Source organism: Protopterus annectens, chromosome 8.part1, assembly GCF_019279795.1.
Source record: "Protopterus annectens isolate FY-2018-M chromosome 8.part1, PAN1.0, whole genome shotgun sequence".
NCBI lineage: Eukaryota > Metazoa > Chordata > Ceratodontiformes > Protopteridae > Protopterus > Protopterus annectens.
Genome location: NC_056742.1, coordinates 493,750,677 through 493,772,920, shown reverse-complemented (window position 1 = coordinate 493,772,920; position 22,244 = coordinate 493,750,677). Strand labels below are relative to the sequence as shown.

Sequence of the window (22,244 nt, the reverse complement as noted above, 5' to 3'; positions counted from 1 at the left end):
TTGTAAAACTGAATTGGAAACAGTCGCACACCTCATTGCTGGTTGTGACTTACTATTGACAGAAGGACTGTATACTGAAGGCATAATAATGTGGCAAGACAGTTGCATTGGGAATTGTGCAAACATTATGGTATTGAAGTGGCTGAAAAATGCTAGAAACACAAAGCATAATAAAAATTTATGAAGTCTACATCACATATGATTACCCATTACCAAGAGTTCAAAAGATAGATGCTAGAAAACCCAATATAGTAGTTCATGAAAAGAAGACAAAAGTAGCATTGATCATTGAAATCGCCGCACCCAGTGACTACAGTGTCTTGTGTACAGAGAGACACAAAGTCAAAAAATATCAGGATTTGCAGGCAGAAACGAGAGCAATGTGGAAGAAAGATACCCAGACAGTTCCACTAGTAGTAGGAGCAATGGGTCTTATAAAAAAAGAATTTACAGTCGTACTTGGATATGTTACCCATACATGTAACCCTATATGAATTGCAGAAGGAGTCATTACTGGGCACATTGCAGGTGCTGCAAAGAGCACTTCTGGCTGACATGAAAGACTGAAGCAATACTAATTTCATGAACTTTAATTTTCCTTGGACTTAGGAATTGGGTCCATTCCTGTCATGGTATTAGAAACTCAAAAGACTTGGAGAAACTAAAATTGTGAAACTATATTGAGGCGGCATCTAAGTTGGTGCAGGTCAGGGCAGGAACTGCTTTGTGCAAGAGGTTTGCCATACAGCTCAAGATGAAATGTCTTCCATAGTTGGTAATAGCTCTACTACTAACATCCAAGGACCCTCCTTAATGGGCCTACAATTGTTTTCATCTCTTCACTTCCTAGTATGGCAGATTTTTCTAGCAAGCTGCCACATTTTGGGTTTATGCTCTAATCCATTGGGCAACATGACATCATGCACCTAGTAGAACATTGTCTCCATCCCCTGAGCTACCAAGTTCCTTTCTGCTACTAGTTCTGATTTCATTCTTGACTTACATATTGGAAAAGTTCCTGTATTTGATGTCTGAAGAACTAAAGCTTTCTACGTGTTTACGTGTCATCGAGATGATGACCCAAGTTCCCCTCAGTCATTCTAAGTGTTTACATGTCGAGATGACGACTCAAGACCTCCTTACAGGCATTCGGTACACCGCTTGGTTGAGAAGCAAGTGGTGAAGCTTTACTTTATCTGCCTCAATTCATTCCAGCCACCCAACAGACAGCAGGGAAGAAAATCTTGATGAAAACAGAGGTAGAAAGTGTTCAGAGTGGAGATCACTGGAAAGTTTCCTTGCTCTGTTTCAGCAGCATCAGTAAGCCAGAGAAATTGCGGACGTCTGATTCAAACACACTGGTAGTTAAGGAAGTTTCAGAAAAGGCCATCTGATCCACACATATTGTAGGCCATCCTCAGTTAGCAGGAATGCACTTGTGTCCCCTATCTTCTGAATCATCTGACAGTGATGGGCCAGAGGAGAGACACCTTCCACAACTATCTTGGGGGGTGCAGCCCATTTTGTAGGCACTGCATATCTATCTTAGTTGATTTGCCATGTCACACTCACACCGGTCCTGATTGTGGGAAATGGACCCATGAGTGTCATGGCCTTATCTTGGCTGTAATACTCAGAGCAGAGGAATCTTATTCTTAAGTCTGTCCGCAAGCTCAACAGAATTCAGTTGTCCACACAGAAGACAGTCCATTCTGTCAGTGGAATTTGTGGTTTTAGCCTTCACCTTCAGGCAGATACTTCAGGTCTGGTGAAATTTGTGCACATGATTGTGGCATTGTTCCCTTGGGAATAAGGTGTAATACCTGTACTATCACCACTGTAGACCTCTCGTGACATGATGCTACCTTCGGCAGGCCTACTCCCAAACAGCAGCTTCTTGTTATCTGATCCCATGCATGTCGGGCATGTTCAGACTTGTCCCAGCTGGAGCTGAAGTTGGTGGTTAGTGGGCATCTTCTTCCTTTGCTTCCTGTTAGGAGATGCAGAAACTAGCATAATAGGGTATCAGGTTCAAAACAAATAATGGAATTGAGAAACCCATGCCCTACTGCTTCCCTAGAACATCCTTTTTTGGAGAAATCTTGTCTGTCATGAGCTTCTCAGTAAACCGGTTTCAGTCTCCATTTCCTTCCCCCAGAAAAGTCTCTGTGAGTAACTGAGGAAGAAAGACGAGACACCTGGCATCATACCTGCTATATGGAGCTGGTCATCAACAAAGCCATGTCCTGTGGTTCACAAAAAATACAGATGTTTTCTGTAAGCCTTCACTGAAATGTAGCAATATCTTGGCCAGGCATCCTTGTTCTGAATTTTATATTATTACCTCAGTCTGTCACATGACCCAGAGACTACCATCTGTTTATAGAGTGCTGTCAACAGGGTGAGCATCAGAATTTTGTGCTGTGCCATGTTGATGCTTAGAGTAATTAGCTGTCTCTCTCATCTGCTGAGGTGATGGTCCTCCTTAATGGATTATGTATTGGTCAGGCTTTCCTGCCTCTATGAGTCTGGACTCAGCAATGAAATGGTTAGGACTCTGTCTGCAGTGTTCAGAGTGATCTTTGTCTGCAGGTTTTCCTGCATTGATATTATGATTAGGACTACTGGCTGAGCCATGTACCTGCATAAGATCTACCAGAAACTCTCTTTTCTTAAGGATGCACTCTTGCAGTCTGTTTATAATGCCCCTTTTTAAGGGAGGTTCTCTTCAGACAACCTTCTCAAGACCTGACAGATGAACTCTTCTGGAAGAAACAGGACTTCTCCACTGTGGAAGAACAACCTGTATGTGCTCCCTTTGCCCCCTTCAGCTCCATGTGCCTTTTCTTATTTTAAACCTAGCCAGCACCCATCCCATGAAGAACCTGCAGCAGCTTCTGCATGGACTGAGTTAGGATATAACCGCTGGCCAGCTTCCAGAGCTTCAGGACACCTTCCACGCACCCAAACCATTAATCAGCTCAAGCTGAGCTAACTAAAAAGTCAGGTTTGGGCAGCAAGTGCTTTAGAGCTTTCCTGCCGCTGAAGGGAGTGTTCCTCTGCGGGCTTTTGAAGATCGATGGTCAGTTAATGGCTTTCCTTTGCTGGACAGATAAGTTCCCTTTTGGGAGGAAAAACTTCCACATTTTTTTGTCAGAAATCAAACTTTTTCCATGAAACTTGAATTTTAAAGCTGGGAGAATGAGTTTTTGGAGAATTTTGTGACTTTTACAGTACTTTTAAATGGGAGTGTCACTTTTTACTTTTGGGGTAAAAAGTTGTTTTGAACTTCTTCCTGTTGGAAGGTTAGGTTATTTTGCTTTTTTTGGTGTTTTAGTTGTAGATGTTTAAGTGCTTGACTGTAATTACTTTTGTACTGCTTTCAGATTTTATCATGTCGCTGCATAACATTCCTGGAAGTCGTGTCACTGCATAACATTCCTGGAAGTCGTGTCACTGCATAACATTCCTGGAAGTCGTGTCACTGCATAACATTCCTGGAAGTCATGTCACTGCATAACAGTCCTGGAAGTCGGTCACTGCGTAACATTCCTGGAAGTCGTGCATCTTCTTCTGCTTGACCATGAGACAGTAAGCCAGTCCATCAGTTGTATGTTCGTCAAGCCACAAAAGAAAAACTTTGTTATACAGTGTTTGCCACCACAGTAGGCAGATTTTTTGCCTCAGTTGCAAGTGGATGACACTACTGTGGCCAAAGCTGGTCCCTCGGTCCATTCATCTTTTCCTTGGATTCCTCAGGTGTTGTCTCTGCAGCCAGAATGCACAAAGGGTCAGATGCGTCCTCTGTGGCTGTTGCTGTGCTTTGGACAGTCAGGGGAGAACCACTCTTGTTAGTCCTGGGGGAAAGGGAAGGGGCTGGAAAATCTTGTCTGCTTAGCCAGAAAGGCGTGCCAATCCCCAGGGAAGGAATTATTTGCAATTTGGAGTCTGTTTCCTCTGGAATTCCTGCCAGAAAAGAAACACATATTTAAACAATTTTTATGACTGTTTCTGGTAAAGATAAAAGAACTCATCTTTTCCTGATGATATACAAGAGTTTGAACCTCAAAATGAATGTTTAGGGACCATTGAGCTGGGCAGCCACGGTGGTGCAGCGGTTAGCGTTGCCACCTCACAGCAAGAGGTTCTCCGGTTCGATTCTCGGCTGGGGTGCCTTCTGTCCAGAGTCTGCATGTTTTCCCTGTGGTCGCGTGGGTTTCCTCCCACATCCCAAAGACATGCTGTAGGTGGATTGGACACTCTAAATTGGCCCTAGGCATGAGTGTGTTTGTGCGTGTGCCTTCTGTGGAAGGTTGGGAGTTGGGCTGGCAACTCGGCACCGTAAAACTCCACTGCCAATCATGAGCGGACAGATGATCCACTGTGGCGACCCCTGACTGGGAAAAGCTGAAAGAAGAAGAGTGACCATTGAGCTCTCTTACTCAGTTCTGTGGAGAGTGTAATTTTTAATAGTCCTTTTCATCCTTACCAGACATGTAAAGAAAAGAATCTTATAGATGTTGGATCTTGGAAGGCAAGGTGTGAATCTATTTCCACAGTCTGTTAATATCAATATAGATTAGGGATGCTTAACCTGTACCGCTTTTAAAAGTATCAATTTGTCCCTTGTCAGTGTAGGTTTACCACTGTCTGAAATAAAATCTCATATTATATTTCTAATTGCTTTGAGAAACTTGACAGGATTGTCTGTCAAAAAAGCCTAAAACAGATGCAATAATAATGGCAGTACAAAACAGTGCATTGTCTGTACTCTTTGACCTAATTCCAGTCCATTTAATTTCCACTTACAATAGTAATATTTTATTCTTTTTTTTCAGGTCTCTGTTTTTACTAATAGATGTTTTAAAGTATTCCTTAACTATTTTCTCACATACTTCACATACCGTGGCAGCTATAAATGTCCATACTTCTGCCACATTGTTTGTTTGGGTATAGTTTATCCCCACTGCGCTATTTTCTGTCTTATTAATGTTATAACCTAAGAATGTGCCAGAGTAATCCAACATCTGAAACAGGTTTGATTTCCATTCCCACATGACACCAATATGCTTCTGCTAAACTAAGCAGGGAAGTAATCTTAGACTTGTTTTCCTCATGTTTTAAAACTTTCACTATGTTTGGATTTGGTGAAGCCAGCAGATATGTATGCAGTCCTATGATTGCAGATCTGTATTGTAATTATATGGTCTGCAAGGCCATGGAACGTATCATCATGGAACTCATAAACAAAGACATTGGTAACCTCCAAACTCTGGATCCCACCCAGTTCGGGTTTGTGAAAGGCAGATCATGCCTCCTGAACCTGATCAACTTCTTTGAGGCAGTCACCAAAGCCATAGATGAGGGTAAGGTGGTTCACACACCCTATCTTGACCTCGCCAAGGCTTTCGACACCATCCCCCATTCTGAAATTGTAGCTAAACTCACCCTACACCACAAGATGGGTTGCCAGCTGGCTCACTGACAGAACCCACACTGTAAAAGTTGCAGACTCCAAATCTGACCTCAAAGTGGTGACAAGTAGCGTACCACAGGGTTTTGTCCTGGGACCTCTCCTGTTTGGTATCTACTTCTCTGAAGTACAGGCTAACACAGAAGGCCTCTGGCTAATGAAGTTCGCATATGACTGCAAACTAGGAGCCATAGCCAAGTCCCCAAATGATGTGGACATCCTACAGAAGGGCCTCGCTGAGACAAATCCTTGGTGTCAGAGCCATGGCCTCAAGCTCAATGCCAAAAAGTGCAGTGTCACCCCTTTGGTAAAAACTCTGCACCCATGAACTACCACACAGGGAGCAATCTACTTAACACCAAATGTGTGATGAGACCTTGTGACCCAGGTGGAAAGTAGTCTCTCCTTTAATAGTCACATCGCCACATTATTCAGGAAGCCCTTCTACGTGGCACACCTCATCATAAAAGGGTTCTCATCCAGGAAAAAAGAGGTCATTGTTCCCCTCTACTCAACACTCATTAGACCCATTATAGAGTACAATGCCCCTTTTGGAATGTACCTCACAAGACATCTGCAGCAGCTGGAAAGGCCACAGAAGTACCTCACAAAGAGGATTACTGGCCTCAAACAAATGCCCTACACTGACCGCCTCAAAAAACTTCAGCTTTACTCTGTAGCATATCGCCTACTCTGAGGTGATCTCTGCCTAACATATAAAGCTATGTCAAACCTAGAGCTGTTGGACATGCTACACCTAAAGAAATCCCAATCCCTCTGAGCTACACGCTCTAGGGACCTAAACCTGGTCACCACAATAAACAGGACATGCTGGAGGGATAAATTCCTGTCCCAGAGACTTCCCATACTCTGGAAAAGGCTACCCATCTGTGTCAAGCAAAGTTCTTCATTAACACTCTTCAAGAAAAATCTTGATGAGTGGATGGGAAATAGGAAATACACCCCGGGGATCACTTCTATGTCTCTGCTCGACAGTGGCACAGGAAAATAACGTTCTTGGGTGGCGTAAGCCAGTGAACCTTGTTGGCTAGGCTTACATAGACCCGTGAGCCAATAGCCTAGTACCTATGAACCTATATAGGACAAAAGCGCTAGATCTATATTGTAATCAAATTCAAAGAAGCCCATATTTTTATTATTTTATTTTACATTTGTTGACTGGGCTAGTCTAGCTGGATACATGTCCATTTTCAGTAGAGGCCTGGGGAGAAAAGCTCCACATAGTAATACATATTTAATAGATGCTAAAAGAATAGAAGTTATACAGTATTGTTAAAAATAAATCAAAGAATTTAAGATAATACAATAAAACTTTTTTTTTTTTTTTTAGAATGGTATTCCAGTTCTGTAAGATACAGAGATAAATTTTACATATATACATATATTTGTATGCAATAGGAAAGGTTGTTAATATTAGAGAGGGAGAAGAAATTAGTCAGGGGTAGTACAGGTGCATAGCCAGTGATTATTGAGATATTGTTTTAGATATTTTTTAAAAAGTGAAAGAGAAGTCTGAGCTGTGATATTGGAAGGAAGTTTATTCCATAATTTCCCTAAAGAGTTAGAGAACAAGGAGTCACCTGCTGAGTTGTTGGATTTAATAGTGTTAATAAGAAGTTTGTTTGAGGAACGTAGATTTTTGAGGTTATTATAAGGTGTGATAAGGCTATAGAGACTAGGAGTATTGTTAGGTTGATACAGGGTCTTATGAGCTATTGTAAGCTGGTGAAATTGAAGTTGGTTAAGGAATTCATGCCAGTTTAAATGTTTAAGATTAAGACAGTGATGGGTTCTGAAAGGAGAGCCTGTAGCAAATCTAGCAATATTATTGTAGGAAGTTGTTAGTTTCTTGAGGTTGTTTTTAGAGATATTAGTATAAATGGGAACGGCGTAGAGCAGAGTGGACAAAAGGTGAGTTCTAGCTATAGCAGACCTAGCTTCTGGAGAAAGATAAGGTTTGATTCTATAAAGGGATCCCAGTTTCTTATTAATTAATTTTATTGTCGTGTTTATGTGTGTATCAAAGTTTAGGTTGTTGTCAATTGTTATTCCTAGGAGTTTAGTGGTAGGATCAGGTGAGATAAGCGTACCATTATTAGAAGTGAGATTGAACTGTACAGGGGTGGACTTTTGGGTTGGGGTGAAAAGTAGCAATTTCGTTTTTTAGGGATTTAGAAGGAGGCAGCGGTAAGAGAACCATTGTTCAACAGCGTTGAAGGCTTTTTGGGTACGTGATTGAAGTTCGGTTGGTGAGGTAGCTGAGCAGATTAAGGTTGAGTCACCTGCATATTGAATGCAGGTGGAGTATGGAATTGCTGATTGCAGGTCGTTGATGAAGACAGAAAATAATAGTGGGCCTAAGATAGAGCCTTATGGGACACCGAGGGAGATTGGGAGGTGATTTGATAGTTCATTTTGCCAGAGTACAGCCTGCTGACAATTACCGAGGTAAGATGGAAACCAGGTCAGACAAAGAGAATCAAGTGAAAGACTTAGGGGTACGCAGGAGAAGGTGATGGTTACTTAGGGGTACGCAGGAGAAGGTGATGGAGACTTAGGAGTATGCAGGAGAAGGTGATGGTTACTTAGGGGTACGCAGGAGAAGGTGATGGTTACTTAGGGGTACGCAGGAGAAGGTGATGGTTACTTAGGGGTATGCAGGAGAAGGTGATGGTTACTTAGGGGTATGCAGGAGAAGGTGATGGTTACTTAGGGTGCGAGGAGAAGGTGATGGTTACTTAGGGGTACGCAGGAGAAGGTGATGGTTACTTAGGGGTATGCAGGAGAAGGTGATGGAGACTTAGGGGTACGCAGGAGAAGGTGATGGTTACTTAGGGCACGAGGAGAAGGTGATGGTTACTTAGGGTGCACGAGGAGAAGGTGATGGAGACTTAGGGGTACGCAGGAGAAGGTGATGGTTACTTAGGGGTATGCAGGAGAAGGTGATGGTTACTTAAGGGTACGCAGGAGAAGGTGATGTTTACTTAGGGGTACGCAGGAGAAGGTGATGGTTACTTAGAGGTATGCAGGAGAAGTTGATGGTTACTTAGGGGTACGCAGGAGAAGGTGATGGAGACTTAGGGGTACGCAGGAGAAGGTGATGGTTACTTAGGGGTATGCAGGAGAAGGTGATGGTTACTTAAGGGTACGCAGGAGAAGGTGATGGTTACTTAGGGGTATGCAGGAGAAGGTGATGGTTACTTAGGGGTACGCAGGAGAAGGTGATGGTTACTTAGGGGTACGCAGGAGAAGGTGACGGGTACTTAGGGCACGGGAGAAGGTGATGGTTACTTAGGGGTATGCAGGAGAAGGTGATGGTTACTTAGGGGTACACAGGAGAAGGTGATGGTTACTTAGGGGTATGCAGGAGAAGGTGAATGTTGCTTAGGGGTACGCAGGAGAAGGTGATGGTTACTTAGGGGTATGCAGTAGGAGCTGACGGCTGACCATATCAAACACTTTGGATAGGTCAATGAAGACTGCTGATGATAGGCAGTTGTTGTTGCGGTTGTTGTTGATATAGTTTGTGAAGGATAGCAGGGCAGTGGTGGTACTATGGAAAGGTCTGAAGCCATGTTGGCAGTTAGCAAGTAGGTTATTTTGGAGAAGGTGGTTGAGTATCTGTTTGTGGAGGCATTTTTCCATAATTTTAGCTATAGGCAATAGTAAAACTATGGGACGATAGTTGGAGAAATCATTAGAGTTTCCCCCTTTATGAAGTGGGATGATATGGGAGATTTTCCAGACTAATGGGGCATCTCCTTCGCTTATCGATCTATTTATCAGAATGGAAATAGGGTAGGCAATGGCCTTAGCACTGTTTTGCAAGAATTCTGCTGGGAGTTTGTCAGCTGATGGGGAGGTAGGTTTTAACTTTTGGAGAAGGGAGGAAATGTATGATGTAGATACAGGTTGGAGGTGAAATTGTGGGGGTGGATTATTAGAAGAAGTGGGCAAGTTAGATATATCAGGTGATAGGTGGCTAGCTAGAGTTTGGATGGTATTTTTGAAGAAAGAATTAAAGGCATTTGCAGTTTGTTTCGGATTCTTGGGGTTAAATCCTTGGGGATTGGGTGTGATCAATTGGCCTGGGTAGAGTATATTATTAATACCAGTCCAGAATTTTTTAGGTTGTCTGATAGAGGTTTGTTGTAGTTGGAGATAATTCTTTTTATCTAGCAGGACGGCTCTTTTTGTGCTGTTTCTATGTTCTCTAAAGGTTTGACGGTCTGTCTGATCCTTAGTAGTATGCCATTTTGCCCAGTATTTATTTCTAAGTAGGATTTTCTGTTTAGTATTGTTAGTAAGCCATGGGGCTGGTTTGGCATGGATTCTAATAGAACGATTTGGAGCATGTTGATCCAAGATGGCTAAGAATGTAGAATTAAAGTATTCCACGGCTTTGTTTAGAAGAAGAGCTTTTAATGGTGTCCAGTTACATTGATTAAGTTCTGCTTGGAAAAGTTCTGGGTTAAAATGCCTTTTTGTGCGTATTATTCGGAAGGTGTTTGGGAATGTTATGTTGGTTTTATGTCTGGTAATATATGTTAGAGATTGGTCGCTAAGGTCATCAGGAAGGATGCCTGTAGTGTAGGTTTGCTGTGGGGTATTAGTAAGTATCCAATCTAAGGTGGTTGCTTTGTTATTCCTTTTGTTGTTTCTGGTTGGGGAATTTATTAGTAGTGAGAAGCTGTATAGATTAATATGGATGGTGGGATTGGCATTTGTGCAGGAGCTTCAGTTAATGTTAAAGTCCCCAAGAATTATTGTTTCTTGTGGGATATGACTAGAGAGCCATCTAAGAATATCCTCTAGAATATTACAGTTGTTTCCTGGGGGAAGATAAACACAGATGATGTTTATGGCTTTACTTGTATTTAGCTGCAGTTTGAAGAATATTATTTCTGCACTAGGGTTTGTGGGTAAGTTAAGATTAAGTGTACTGATTTATAGCTCAGTTTTATAGAGGATTGCTACTCCTCCTCCTTTTATGGGAGTACGGTCGAGTCTGATAATATTATAGCCAGGTGGGGAGATTTTGTTGTCTTTAATGGAAGGTTTTAGCCATGTTTCTGATAAACATAGGATATCAAATGGCTGAGCTTGTAAGAGTGCATGAAGTTGAGCAATTTTGTTGCATATACTGCGTATATTTAGATGTGCAATTGAGAGTGAGTTGGTAGGTTTGGTAGGTGGTAGGGTTATAGAATTATCTTGGTAGTTATTTGTTGTGGTAGGGAGATTGTTAGGGCCAGGGTTTGGGTGGATGTCGCCATCTAATAGAGATTGAAGGGGTGCTCTAAGTTTAGGTTGTTGTGGCTTGCCATAGAAATCAAATAATCTTTTAGTTTTTAGGTAGAGAATGTAATATGTGTAAGTTGATGATATTTTGCCAATTGGTAGCAGGGTTTGAAAATGATATTTAGGAAGTAGTAAGAAGAAGGTGTTGTTGGTGATGAGGTGTGCTTGGAAGGTAGTGGAAGGGTATCATTAAGGGAATATTCATATGAGGTAAGGAGATAGGAGGTGACTAGAGGGGGTAATAAGAATGCCCAAATTAAAATATGAATTTTTGGGGGATTGTAGTGATATACATTCTAGGGATTGCGATTTGAATAGAGGCGTGGTAGGTTAGAAATATAAGTATTGTAGAGAAAAGGTAGTAGGTTATGTGTTAGGAGAAAGGAGTGGTTAGAGATAGGTAGTGTGTGCAGGTTGTTGAAGAAAGGGGATGGGTTTATTAATTATGTGTTGTATGTGATAGGTGCAATTAAGGAGGGGTGTGGTCTGTAGGTGGATAAGTGCAGGAGCACTGGGGGTGGGTGAGATTTGGGGGTAAGGTAGGGGAGCGGAGTGAGCCTGCAGGGCAAACGGAGTGGGTATAGACAAGAGAGAGTTCTGTCGAGGAAGACAGTGAAGTCTGAGAAAATTCAGCAGGTAAGTTTGGTAGAATGGGAGTTTGAGAGGGAGAAAATGAGGGAAAAAAGAAGTTGGTGGGAAGAGAATAAAGCTGTTAGAGAAGTAGTAGGTAAGAAGGGTACTTGGAACACGGAGAGATGGTAAAAAAGTAAGTGGAAAAGCTGGCGACAATGTGCTAGAGGTAGGATTAGCAAGTGTAGCAACTTGGTATAGAGTAGCTTATAGAGTGACACCACCTAGTGGTCAGGAATTTAATTGCAAGAGCTAGGCCTTCTTTAGGCGATGGGATACTTGCAGGAGATTAATTAGTTGGGGGGGGGGGTTTGGCTGCTGGCTACCTAGACTAGGAAGCTTAGACTAATCTAGCAGAAGCTTGGACATTTATCAAGTTGCAAATGACACATAGTTATAACCATACATACTTTCACTGGTTTATAGGAAGGGAAAGTTTCTAGGGAGCCAGTAGCTACTTCTTTAATTAGGTTTATTTCTGTGGCGTCCAGCAGATAATATTCAGTTGTCTGGTGTAGGGGCAAGCCGAGGCACACAGCTAGTAATATAGTGAAGGAAAAAAAAAGGGGTGAGGCATACAACACATACAATTGGAAAACAGGTTAATACAGCGTACAATGTTACATTCTAAAAGTATTCTTGTTGGTGAATCAAAAGCTCTAATACGCTCTAAGCTACAAACTCAGTCGACTGTTTAGAATAAAAGACTGAGTTGCATTCGCTAATGGAAGTAGCAATAATCGATGTACAAACAAGTTAAAAAAAATTACACAGTATATTTATATGTCTCTAATAGTAGTAAAAATACGCTGAGATAAGTAGACTACAAAATAAATAGATAGTGTAATAGCTAAACAGAGTGTTAGGGGAAAAATCCCACTCTACCCCTGCAAGGGGAATATCACTTTAAAAATTTGGCGTTCACTACCACCGATTGAAACAGTCCCTGGAGTGAGTCGCTTTGTAGGCTTAGCTATTACAGCAATGGAAAATGCGACAAATGATCAGGAATACTTGCTTATACTTTACACTAGAATACGCTACAGGAGTTTTTAAAAAAAGCTCTAAGGCTCCGCTTAAGCAATGTAGTGTAAATAGGTATTACATGGGTAGTCGGGCAAAGCTTTAATGAAAAATGTAAACCGCATGTGAAAGATAAGCACTTGTCCAGAGGATCGTGTAGTTTTAAAGTTACAGACATATCTGCTACAGAATGAGGAATATATAATCCTGATATACACTGATTTTTGTATATCATTTGATAAGTGTGAAGTATTTTTCTTGTTTTCCTGTACAACTTATTCAATACCTTTTGGGGACAATCACCCCAAAAACTGTAAGTTAGAACAGAAGTAGCAAATTGATTTATAGGTTAGACTTTGTTCTTAGATATCAGGGCTGTTTTCAGTATTAATTGTAGTCTTCTAAAATATCCCTTAATGAGTTTTGTTCTGATTTGTTTGTTTTATTGTCAATCCCTCATCAGTTCCCTAATATATATGCATTCCATCCTGCTCAAGTTCCTTTATATCACATTTCTGTCCCAGACTGAGATTTTATTGGTGGTACAGCTTTTCTGCTTTAAATGCTGCTTTTGCACAATTGTCAAGACCATATAGGTTTGTAGGTGTTCACTAGGCTAATGACCACAAGGGCATTTTTAAGCGTAGCCATGCATCCCAAATCTCTGACAAGTTCTGGTACCCTTGATAAGTGTAGGCAGGGGCTTAGGAGATGAAACATTTACAAGCAGGGGCCTGGGAGATGAACCATTTACAGGTTGCCTGTGACCATTAGAGACATAAGTGCCAAACTAGGGATGAATTTCTTGTTCCCCATCCAGTTGTCCAAGTTATAACAGAGCCCCTCACTGACCCTCTTCAAGAGAAATCTTGACGAGTGGATGGGAGATCGTAAGTTTACCTCTGGGATCTCTTCTGTGTCCCTGCTTGACAGAGGTACAGTAAACTAACCCTAAAAGGGCTGCCTTCTGTGACCTACTATACAGAGGCACAGTCAACTAATCTAAAAGGGTGGCGAAAGCCAAACACACTCTGGCTAGGCTTATAAATGCCCTAGGGCAGATAGCCTGGTATCAACCTATGAAGCTATGAACACTTGAATTAGGTTAGGGAGGAACTGTGCTTACCATTTCTACAGACTTAAACCTTGCCTGTGCAGGTCCTACTTATATAAAAAAACAAGGTTAAAGTCTGTAGAACTGGTAATTCTGGTGCTGTTTGTTTTGTGGGTATGCAGGAGGTCCATCAGTGTTGGGGGTCTAACAGGCATAGATGCCCCCCTCAACAGCCTGTAGAAGACATAATACAGGGATAGGGCCTTGAGGTGGTCTACATAGGACATTTTACTTACACCCTGTATTCTGTTAGTGAGGAACCTCTGTGATTGTTCCAATTGTTGGATATGCCTGGTTAGGTACTTGCTGTGAAGGGATCATTGTACTCTGTGATAAATCTGATGTATGCTTAATACAGTGGAACAATGACCTCCTTCGACCTTTGTTTATAAGTTGCACAAAGTAGAATGAATTCCTCACTACTGTAGACTACTGTCTGTGTGTCCCTAATTCGCTGACTACTGGGTCATCTCTAAGGGGTGCATTGCCAGTATGATAGTTACCTGGGGTGGATGACTTCCCGAAGGATACTATTATGCATTTCCTGGCATTTAGTTTTAGTCCATGGCTATCACTAATTGTCTGTCTGTGTCAGCCCTTCCTAGAGAACATTTGCGTCAGTGCAGGATTCAGTGACAGCTCCTAATTTGCAATCATCTGCAAATTTAGTCAGCCAGAGGCCATTGACACTGGCCTTGACTTCAGAGAAGTAATTGCCAAAAAGGAATGGTCCAAGGACCAGTCCCTGAGGGACTTCACTTGTGACTGGCCTCTTTGTAGAGGTGGAATCCCCAATTCTAACTTCTTGGGTCCTGTCTGTGAGCCATTTGGCTATCCACTGGGTGACATACGGGTTTGTACCTAACCTCCTGTGTTTGTCAACAATGCCCAAGTGGGGTGTTGTGTCAAATGCCTTGGTCGGTCAAGATAGGCAGTATGAACCATTTTGCCTTCATCCACTGGTTTGTTGACCTTATCAAAGAAGTCCACCAGGTTGAGTAGGCATGACCTACCCTTGACGAAACCTAACTGGGTTGGATCTCATGTCAGGAGGTTTAGTATGTCATTATTGATTATTTCCATGATAATGTTTCCATGACTTTGCATATAAGACTAGTGAGACTTGGGTTTTTATGACATTCTTGCATCATCTGAGAAAATTGTGTCCTCTTGCAGTTGTGCTTTCAGCTCCTCATGTGATGAAATATAAAGTTTTAAAATAATCTACAAAAGGAAGGCTTCAGGCTTGCAATCTCTCCGGTGGACGACCATTTGTGCTACCCACGCCGACAGCTACGGTGACCACGGACGCTTCCCTGATAGGGTGGGGGGCGTCTTTCAGGGACAGACAGTCCAAGGCGAATGGACCAAATTGGAGTACAATCTGCACATCAATGTTCTAGAGATGAGGGCAGTGTTTCTAGCGTTGCAACACTTTTCTCCCCTTCTTCCTCTAGGGACCATTGCAGTTCAGTCGGACAACATGTCCGTAGTCTGGTACATAAACAAACAAGGGGGAACCAAGTCTTATCAACTATGCAGAGAGGCCATGAGAATTTGGCAATGGGCAGAGTCCACGGGTCGCTTTCTGATAGCAACGCACATCCCGGGGTTATCCAACGTCATAGTGGACAGGTTGAGCAGAGCCATCCTGTTACCTCACGAGTGGTCCCTCAAACAATCAATTGCGAAGAAAATTTTTCACAAGTGGGGCCAGCCTTGCTGCGATCTGTTTGCGTCTCCAATGAACGCCAAATGCAGAAGATATTTTGCCCTATTACCCCCTCCAGGGGAGGTCCCCAGGGACGCTCTGGTTCACGATTGGCCCCCGGGCCTCCTGTACGCCTTTCCTCCTATTCCTCTGATTGCAAAATTTCTACAGAAAGCCAACAACCTGGAGAGGACAATAATCCTCATTGCCCCATTCTGGCCTCGTCAAATTTGGTTTCCCTTTCTTCAAGCACACCAAATTCGGGAACCCTGGATCCTGGACCCGGATCTACTGACCCACTCGTCAGGGGCTCCCCACCCGTCGCTTCTCTCCCTCAGACTAGCAGCTTGGCTGCTCCGCTTCCCTTCTTAGCCAGGTCTGATCTTCTTTCCCCTGCAGTTCAAAATATTCTAGTGGCTTCTCATAAGGCTTCCACTACAAAGATTTACACTAGTAAGTGGAAGCGTTTTGTACACTGGGCAACTACACAACAATTGGATCCCGTAATAGCCCCACTAAACAGAGTCTTGGAGTTTCTATCCGTACTGTTCCACCAAGGAGCTTCTCCTGCCACTTTGAGAGTTCAATTGGCTGCCATTTCAAACTTTCATGTGGGAGAAAATGGGGCGCCTTTTATGGCTCATAGACTTTGTAAGGCCTTTCTAAAAGGGTCTTTCCATATCAGGCCACCAGTTAGGATTCCTACATCACCTTGGAATTTGAACCTTCTATTATCACAGCTAATGCTACCACCCTTTGAACCAGCCTCTTCCTGTTCTTTGAAGATTTTGTCATGGAAAACCCTTTTTCTGGTAGCTATCACATCAGCCAGATGGGTATCGGAACTTCAAGCTCTTTCCGTTAAACACCCATATTTGATCTTTCACCCTGATAGAGTATCTCTTCGCACTAATCCATCCTTTCTTCCCAAAGTTTGCTCCGTCAATAACATTAATCAGTCCATTGAGCTCCCCACATTTTTCAAGAACCATTCCAATAAGTTGGAATATATGTTACACAAGTTAGATGTTCATAGACAACTCAGGTTTTACTTGGATAGAACAAAGGATCACAGAAAAACAGATCAGCTCTTTATAGCCTTTGCAGACAGCAGAAAGGGCATGGCAGTTCTGAAGCGAAACGAACCCTTTCCAAATGGCTTTCCGATTGTATTATTTTTGTTTATACTGCCTCTGAGCAGAGCTTACCTGTCAAGCCCAAAGGGCATTCTACAAGATCAATATCTACATCCCTGGCTCATGCGGCCCGCGTACCATTGGACACTATTTGTGCGGCTGCCACTTGGTCTAAGCCACATACATTCATTACTCATTACAAAGTGATAGGGTTTCCAGGGACAGGGCAACCTTTGGTTCCACTGTGCTCAGGAACGTTCTCCTGTGAGTTCCTCAGGAACACGGAGCTAGGGACGCTACCCAGGTGTAAGAACAAACGGCGAGATTGAACACTTTCACATATAGAAGTTATGTCCTTACCATAACGTTCCATGTGGAGTGTTCATCTCGCCTTTGTTCTTACATTCCCACCCTCCCACCCTCAGGAAGAACGTCCAGTTTAGGTGTCTGGTTTGGTTCTCCCGCTTCTGCTTTTGTTCAGTTGTTGTGGCTGTGTTTCAGCTATGCTTTAGCATGTATGTGTTATGTTCACTCCCGTAGAGTTCTGGTTTGTTTGCAAACTAGATCTGAGGTAAAGGCAGAGGGGGATTGTGGGAGATAGGTTGGTCTCGAGCTTCTTCTCGATGCAGAGTTTTGCCAAGCGGCTGACACGGAGCCGAGGATCGGCTCCGAACCCAGGTGTAAGAACAAAGGCGAGATGAACACTCCACATGGAACGTTATGGTAAGGACATAACTTCTATTTTTACTAATCTTTTGTTGTGCGTTCCCCCTTTCTGATCTTATTTTTTGTATTATGAAATTTCGAGTCTATATCAGCATTTCGAAAGACGAAAATGACGAATACCAGTTGGCCGACACATAAATGTCGAACATACGACATTGCCGAATGGCCAAATCACTCATTTCTTTCCAAGGGAAAGAAATCGGTTGACCAAACACCAACGCCAAACACAAACAAACATTCTTAAGTGGGGGGGCTGTGCCCCCCACTCACCCCCTAACTAATTATTCTAACTCCAAGACCCCACTAAAGTCAGGGAAAAGGCAGGTGTATGGAAACAGCCAACCGCTTTCTGTCCATTAGGAAGAAATCGGTGATTTGGCTGTTCAGCAATGTCGTAGTTCGACATTTACGTGTTGGCCAACTGATATTCTGCATTTTGAAATGCTGATGTAACCTACAAATTTCCCATATATGGGTACCTTTGCCTGTATTTCCCTTCAAATGTCTTTTGGAGCTGCTTTTTTGTATTGATTAGTTTGGCTTTCTCCTTTGTACAGATATTACACCATATCGGATCTCTCTCTTTCCCATGTCCATGTTTCTTTTTTTATAGTTTTCAAAAATCTCTTGGTTTTATTGTTTATATATTTGCACTGCCTCAGTTGCTTCTTTTTTCATAAATTCCAGGGTTTCTTGGTCTGTATAATGTTTTTCATGAATCTGTTCTATTAATAAACACACATTTGCATTTGAAGCTTTTGACCGTTTTACTTGTGCAAGTATTTTTCTTTCCTCTAATTTCTCTCTTAAATCTTTTTGAATATCTTCTATCCAGAAATTATGGGCTTCTTACATAACAGTAACAATACATCATTTCTTTCTTATCCTCAATAGTCCACTCTGCCGTCTTTATGGCTCCTTTTTGACCTGTCAGTTTTTGTCTTCTTTGTGGACTACTATTTACTTCTACAACTCAACTGGTGTGTGTGTGCAGGGGGGGGGTATCCTCCCCCTTAACCTGGCCTAACCCCATTATAGGAATGTTTCTGTGTCTCTAGGATTCTACACTGTTGTTGTTTTCTAGTCCTATCACCAGTGCACTTCTTTATCCTGGGACTTGTGCACCCAACTGTCTTTTTTATTTTTTAACCTACTTCTGACCGTGATGTATGCTATATAAAATACAGTCTACATATCAGTGTTGTCTTGGTGAAATTTTGTAAAAACAGGGTCCACCCTGTGAAAGGTACTCACCAAGACCTGAGGATGACTCCAGTTCCGGCACTACGACTCTCCTTGCTGATTGTATCATTTCTCCATCTGACACCTTTTGCTTGTACTGGAAGGGGTTGAAGACGAAGATTAAACTAAAAAGCAGATGAGTAAAGATCATTTCATATTTGCAGCGTAGTATGATACGGTGCTATAAATCTGCACCGTACATTTCCTTTCCACAACATAGTATCGATTAGTCATCTGTTGATGAATTATGTCCATCTTGTCAGCCTTTGTAATGTTTTACCATTTTCAGTCTTATTTATGTCCTGACACCTTAAGGAAAATATGTTATTCCAGTGGTGACAGGAAGTGGCATAATCCATTTAAACTTTGACATACTTTGATTTGAAACTCATTAGACTTAATTAGTATGGCACCTGTGTGATATTTCAAATGTTTTACATAAATTAAAATTTAATAACTAATATCTTTTTCTCCTTAGGTTCTTGCTGACGTACTGCGCAATCTGTACCGGTTACTGAAGTTTGTGGTGCAGACCGACAGAGACGAAGTCTGCGTATTACATGCACAGCTAGCTTTGGAAGAACTTGATGACATCATGCGACAGTTATTGTTTCCACAGCAAAAACTTGAGAAGAAGATCACAGTCCTGCCATAGAGACATAAAATTAACCAAACTGTAGTACTCCAACCCAATAAACTTTCTTTTAATGTCTGATGCACATCATATGGATATCTGCTGCAGGATTTATTTAGGTGCAGTAACAGGTTGTTAAAGGAGAATATCTGTCCTTGGTCAGTATTTTCAGCGCTTGGATGCCCCTACACAATGAAGCTACAGTGTCAAGCTCTGCCTGTTAAACAGCAGCCTGGCTAAAAAAAAGAGAGCAACTTGTACTTGTATTTTTTATGTGTGAAAATAAATGAGAAGTTTTCTAGTATCTCACTGTAGTTTTGGCACTTGCTTTTTTCACCTGTCTTTATTACAGCATTTTTATCAGAGTACTTAAATTGATTTTGTTTAGGATAATGATGCACCTTGAGAAAGTCACCAGCAATTGCTTTTGTTGCCACTGTATGATCCCAAAAGGTGTCTGTAGTGCCTTTTTGGTACTTTGTTTATTGTCTGCACTTAATAAACACACCTCAACTGGACTCTTCCTGAGTTTGAGACACACAAACTGTTCAGCTCAACACTAGGTGTACGAACCTGTAAAGAAACATGCAGGGTCTCCAGGAGACAAAAAGTCTTGCGTTCAGACTGTGGAGCTTTATGACTATCCTAATGGCATCATCAGTGGTATGAAGTCACCAGGACAGGTAATGCTAAGCCTGTTGCTGTGAGTCATAACATTGCGCCACTCATTGCTAGAGTTCAGGTTCATGTCACCACTCGCTGGGGTGACGCCTACCCAAGTTCTCATTCTCTTATAATTAGCCACATTTTTTAAGATGTCGAAGGTAGACACTGTCGTGAGTCTTCCAGCTGTGATGACTAGTAGAACTCGTAAATTCAGTGACAAGTTCAAAACCTTGAATAAAAGTCCCCTTCTCAGGGCATCATTACTTGAGTTGTCTGCTCAGTTTATTGGCATACTGCTGATTTTAACTGCCGAGACAAACTGTATTTATTCTGCTCCCTTTTTGTCTTTTTTCCAGCCATGTTGGTGAGGGAAATCTTGGAGAGCTCTCATTTGGGCAGATGTCGGAAAATAAACCAACCTTTATTCATAGGACATGGATGCCCAAGTGAGTGTAAGCCCTCAAAATGTCAGACGCAGTTATGTTCATAACTTACAGATGCACACAGGGGTACTTTGTCTTGGAATATAAGACTTTGTACAATTTTAGCTGCTGTCTGGAACTGTTTTCTAGCGAGCAGGTACCTTCCTCATCAGAAATTGTGGGTGAGGAAGAATATCATGATCTGAAGTAGTTAACTTCATTTGATCAGCAACCTGTGGGTATCAGATCCGACCCGGCAGCTTTCCAAGCTAGAGATCCGAGCTCCAAGCTCCTCCCCCTTACCCATAATACCCTGCTACCTCACTCCAGTCCTTAGATCTCGTTTGCCGCGGCTTCTTGAAGCATGAATGACGAGCTCCTGGCGGTTTTGTGAGTGGTTTCATAGGGTTTTTTACTCTGTTTTTTCTCAAAAAATTGTGTGTGTGTGTGTGTGTGTGTGTGTCTGTGTGTGTGTATTAGTCGACCCTTAGTTTATTTAACTTAAATTGCTTTAGTAGTCAGTTAGTCTTAACCTTTCCCTTCCCCTTATCTGTGTGTGTGTGTGTGTGTGTGTGTGTGTGTGTGTGTGTGTGTGTGTGCCTTGTCATGGCTTAAGGCCCTAAGGCCGTATTTTCTAAATGCTCTGAGTGTGGCCATAAGCTGTCCCCAGCCGATGGCCACACAAAGTGTGTTATTTGCCTGGGGGTTGCTCATTTATCATCAGGCTGCCTGATTTGTGCCACCTTCAACCCCCGGGCTTTGAGGGACAGGAGGACAAAGTTAATCCTTGCGGACTTTTGCCCGCGGATTCTGCTTCTTCCTCCTCTCCCTCAGTGGCACCAGCCATTACACTTGGGTTATCCTGCTGGCAGGCGACCCGAGTTCCAAAGTCTTGGTCCGGCGTCGGTTGCTGTCACCTCTTCCCTGACGTCAGTGCGCCAGGGGTATAAAAGTTGCAACCGACGCCATTTTCTTCCGTCTTTCTTGCCGCGCGGTGCCCGAAGCAAAAGCAGTTCGCAAGTGCCGGACGGCCGACTCCTGAGATTTTCAAAATTGAATTTCAGAACCGAAGTCTTCAATAAAGCTAAGGACCCGTTGGGGAAACTTTTTCTTGCTCCAGACCAATGTCAGTAAAAGTTAATAATTGTATTTCTTGTGGGAAGCAAATACCTTATAAGGACTTTCACTCGTACTGTATTTCTTGCCTAGGCCCCGACCACGACGTTACTAGTTGTTGGTTTTGTGCTAGATTCAATAAACACACTATCAAACGTCGGTTTGATTTTGCTTTACATTATTTTAGATGAAGATTTAATTACATAATGTCGTCGGAACAACCGACGACCGGAATGTATAAAAAACGCAAAGAAAAAGACAGGCATCCAAGGTCCACAACCGACGACGAAGCCTCTTCTAGGCCAGTCGCTGGTTCTCCAGTTCTCAGTGAGGCGCTTTCGCAGCCCCTGACACCCGCTACCTCAGAGCCACAGGCCGTAACCGACAGCCACGTGGAGACACCGAGGCATGTGGAAAGTCAAGGTATTGGGCCTACGGAAACTATACCCTCAGATGGGTCCGGAGCCGCTGAGCAAGCACCGGCTTCTGAGGGTGTTTTCAGACCTTCACAGCTTACAATTAAAGCTACTACAGCAGCAAAGGCAAAGTCAAAAACACCATTAAAGACAAGGAAACAAGTGCAGCATTCTCCAGAACAGTCATCCATGCCTAAGAAACAGATGCTTAAAATGGCCGAAGACCTTATTACTTTAATCAGGGGCTCCCATCCCCCTCCTTACAAAAGGCCTAGGCAACACACTGATTATGATTCCTCTGATCAGGTTTCCATTTCCTCTGATTCTTCTTCTAACCAGGGCTATTCTCTCCCTCCCTATGAGGACTCTGATGCTGAAGAGTCCATTCCTTCAGCCTCACTGCCTGAGGATTACTCTTGTGGGGAAACCCTGCACACCATGAGGGAGCATTTCCATTGGGAGTGCCAGGATTACTCAGAATCCAAGAAAAGGCTCAGAGATGTCCTTTTATTGACTCAGCACAGGCCCCTGGCTATCCCCCCTGTGCTTGATATTGTAGATGATGTTTTTTCTGAATCCAGTCTGTCTCCAGATTCTTTACCCCCTGCACCAG

The 22,244-nt window shown here is 42.6% G+C and overlaps 1 protein-coding gene across 4 annotated transcripts in view; it reads left to right on the top strand.

Annotated features, from left to right (window-relative positions):
• The window catches only part of TANGO6 (transport and golgi organization 6 homolog), a 1,856,125-nt gene extending 1,836,810 nt beyond the window's left edge, over positions 1-19,315 (top strand). For all 4 annotated transcript variants that reach the window (XM_044082029.1, XM_044082030.1, XM_044082027.1 and 1 more), the window contains one exon: positions 18,856-19,315. In XM_044082029.1, the coding sequence (XP_043937964.1) occupies positions 18,856-19,032 (177 nt within the window). In that variant the 3' untranslated portion in view covers positions 19,033-19,315. The remainder of the gene's footprint in view (positions 1-18,855) is intronic.
• The last annotated feature ends 2,929 nt before the right edge of the window (positions 19,316-22,244 follow it).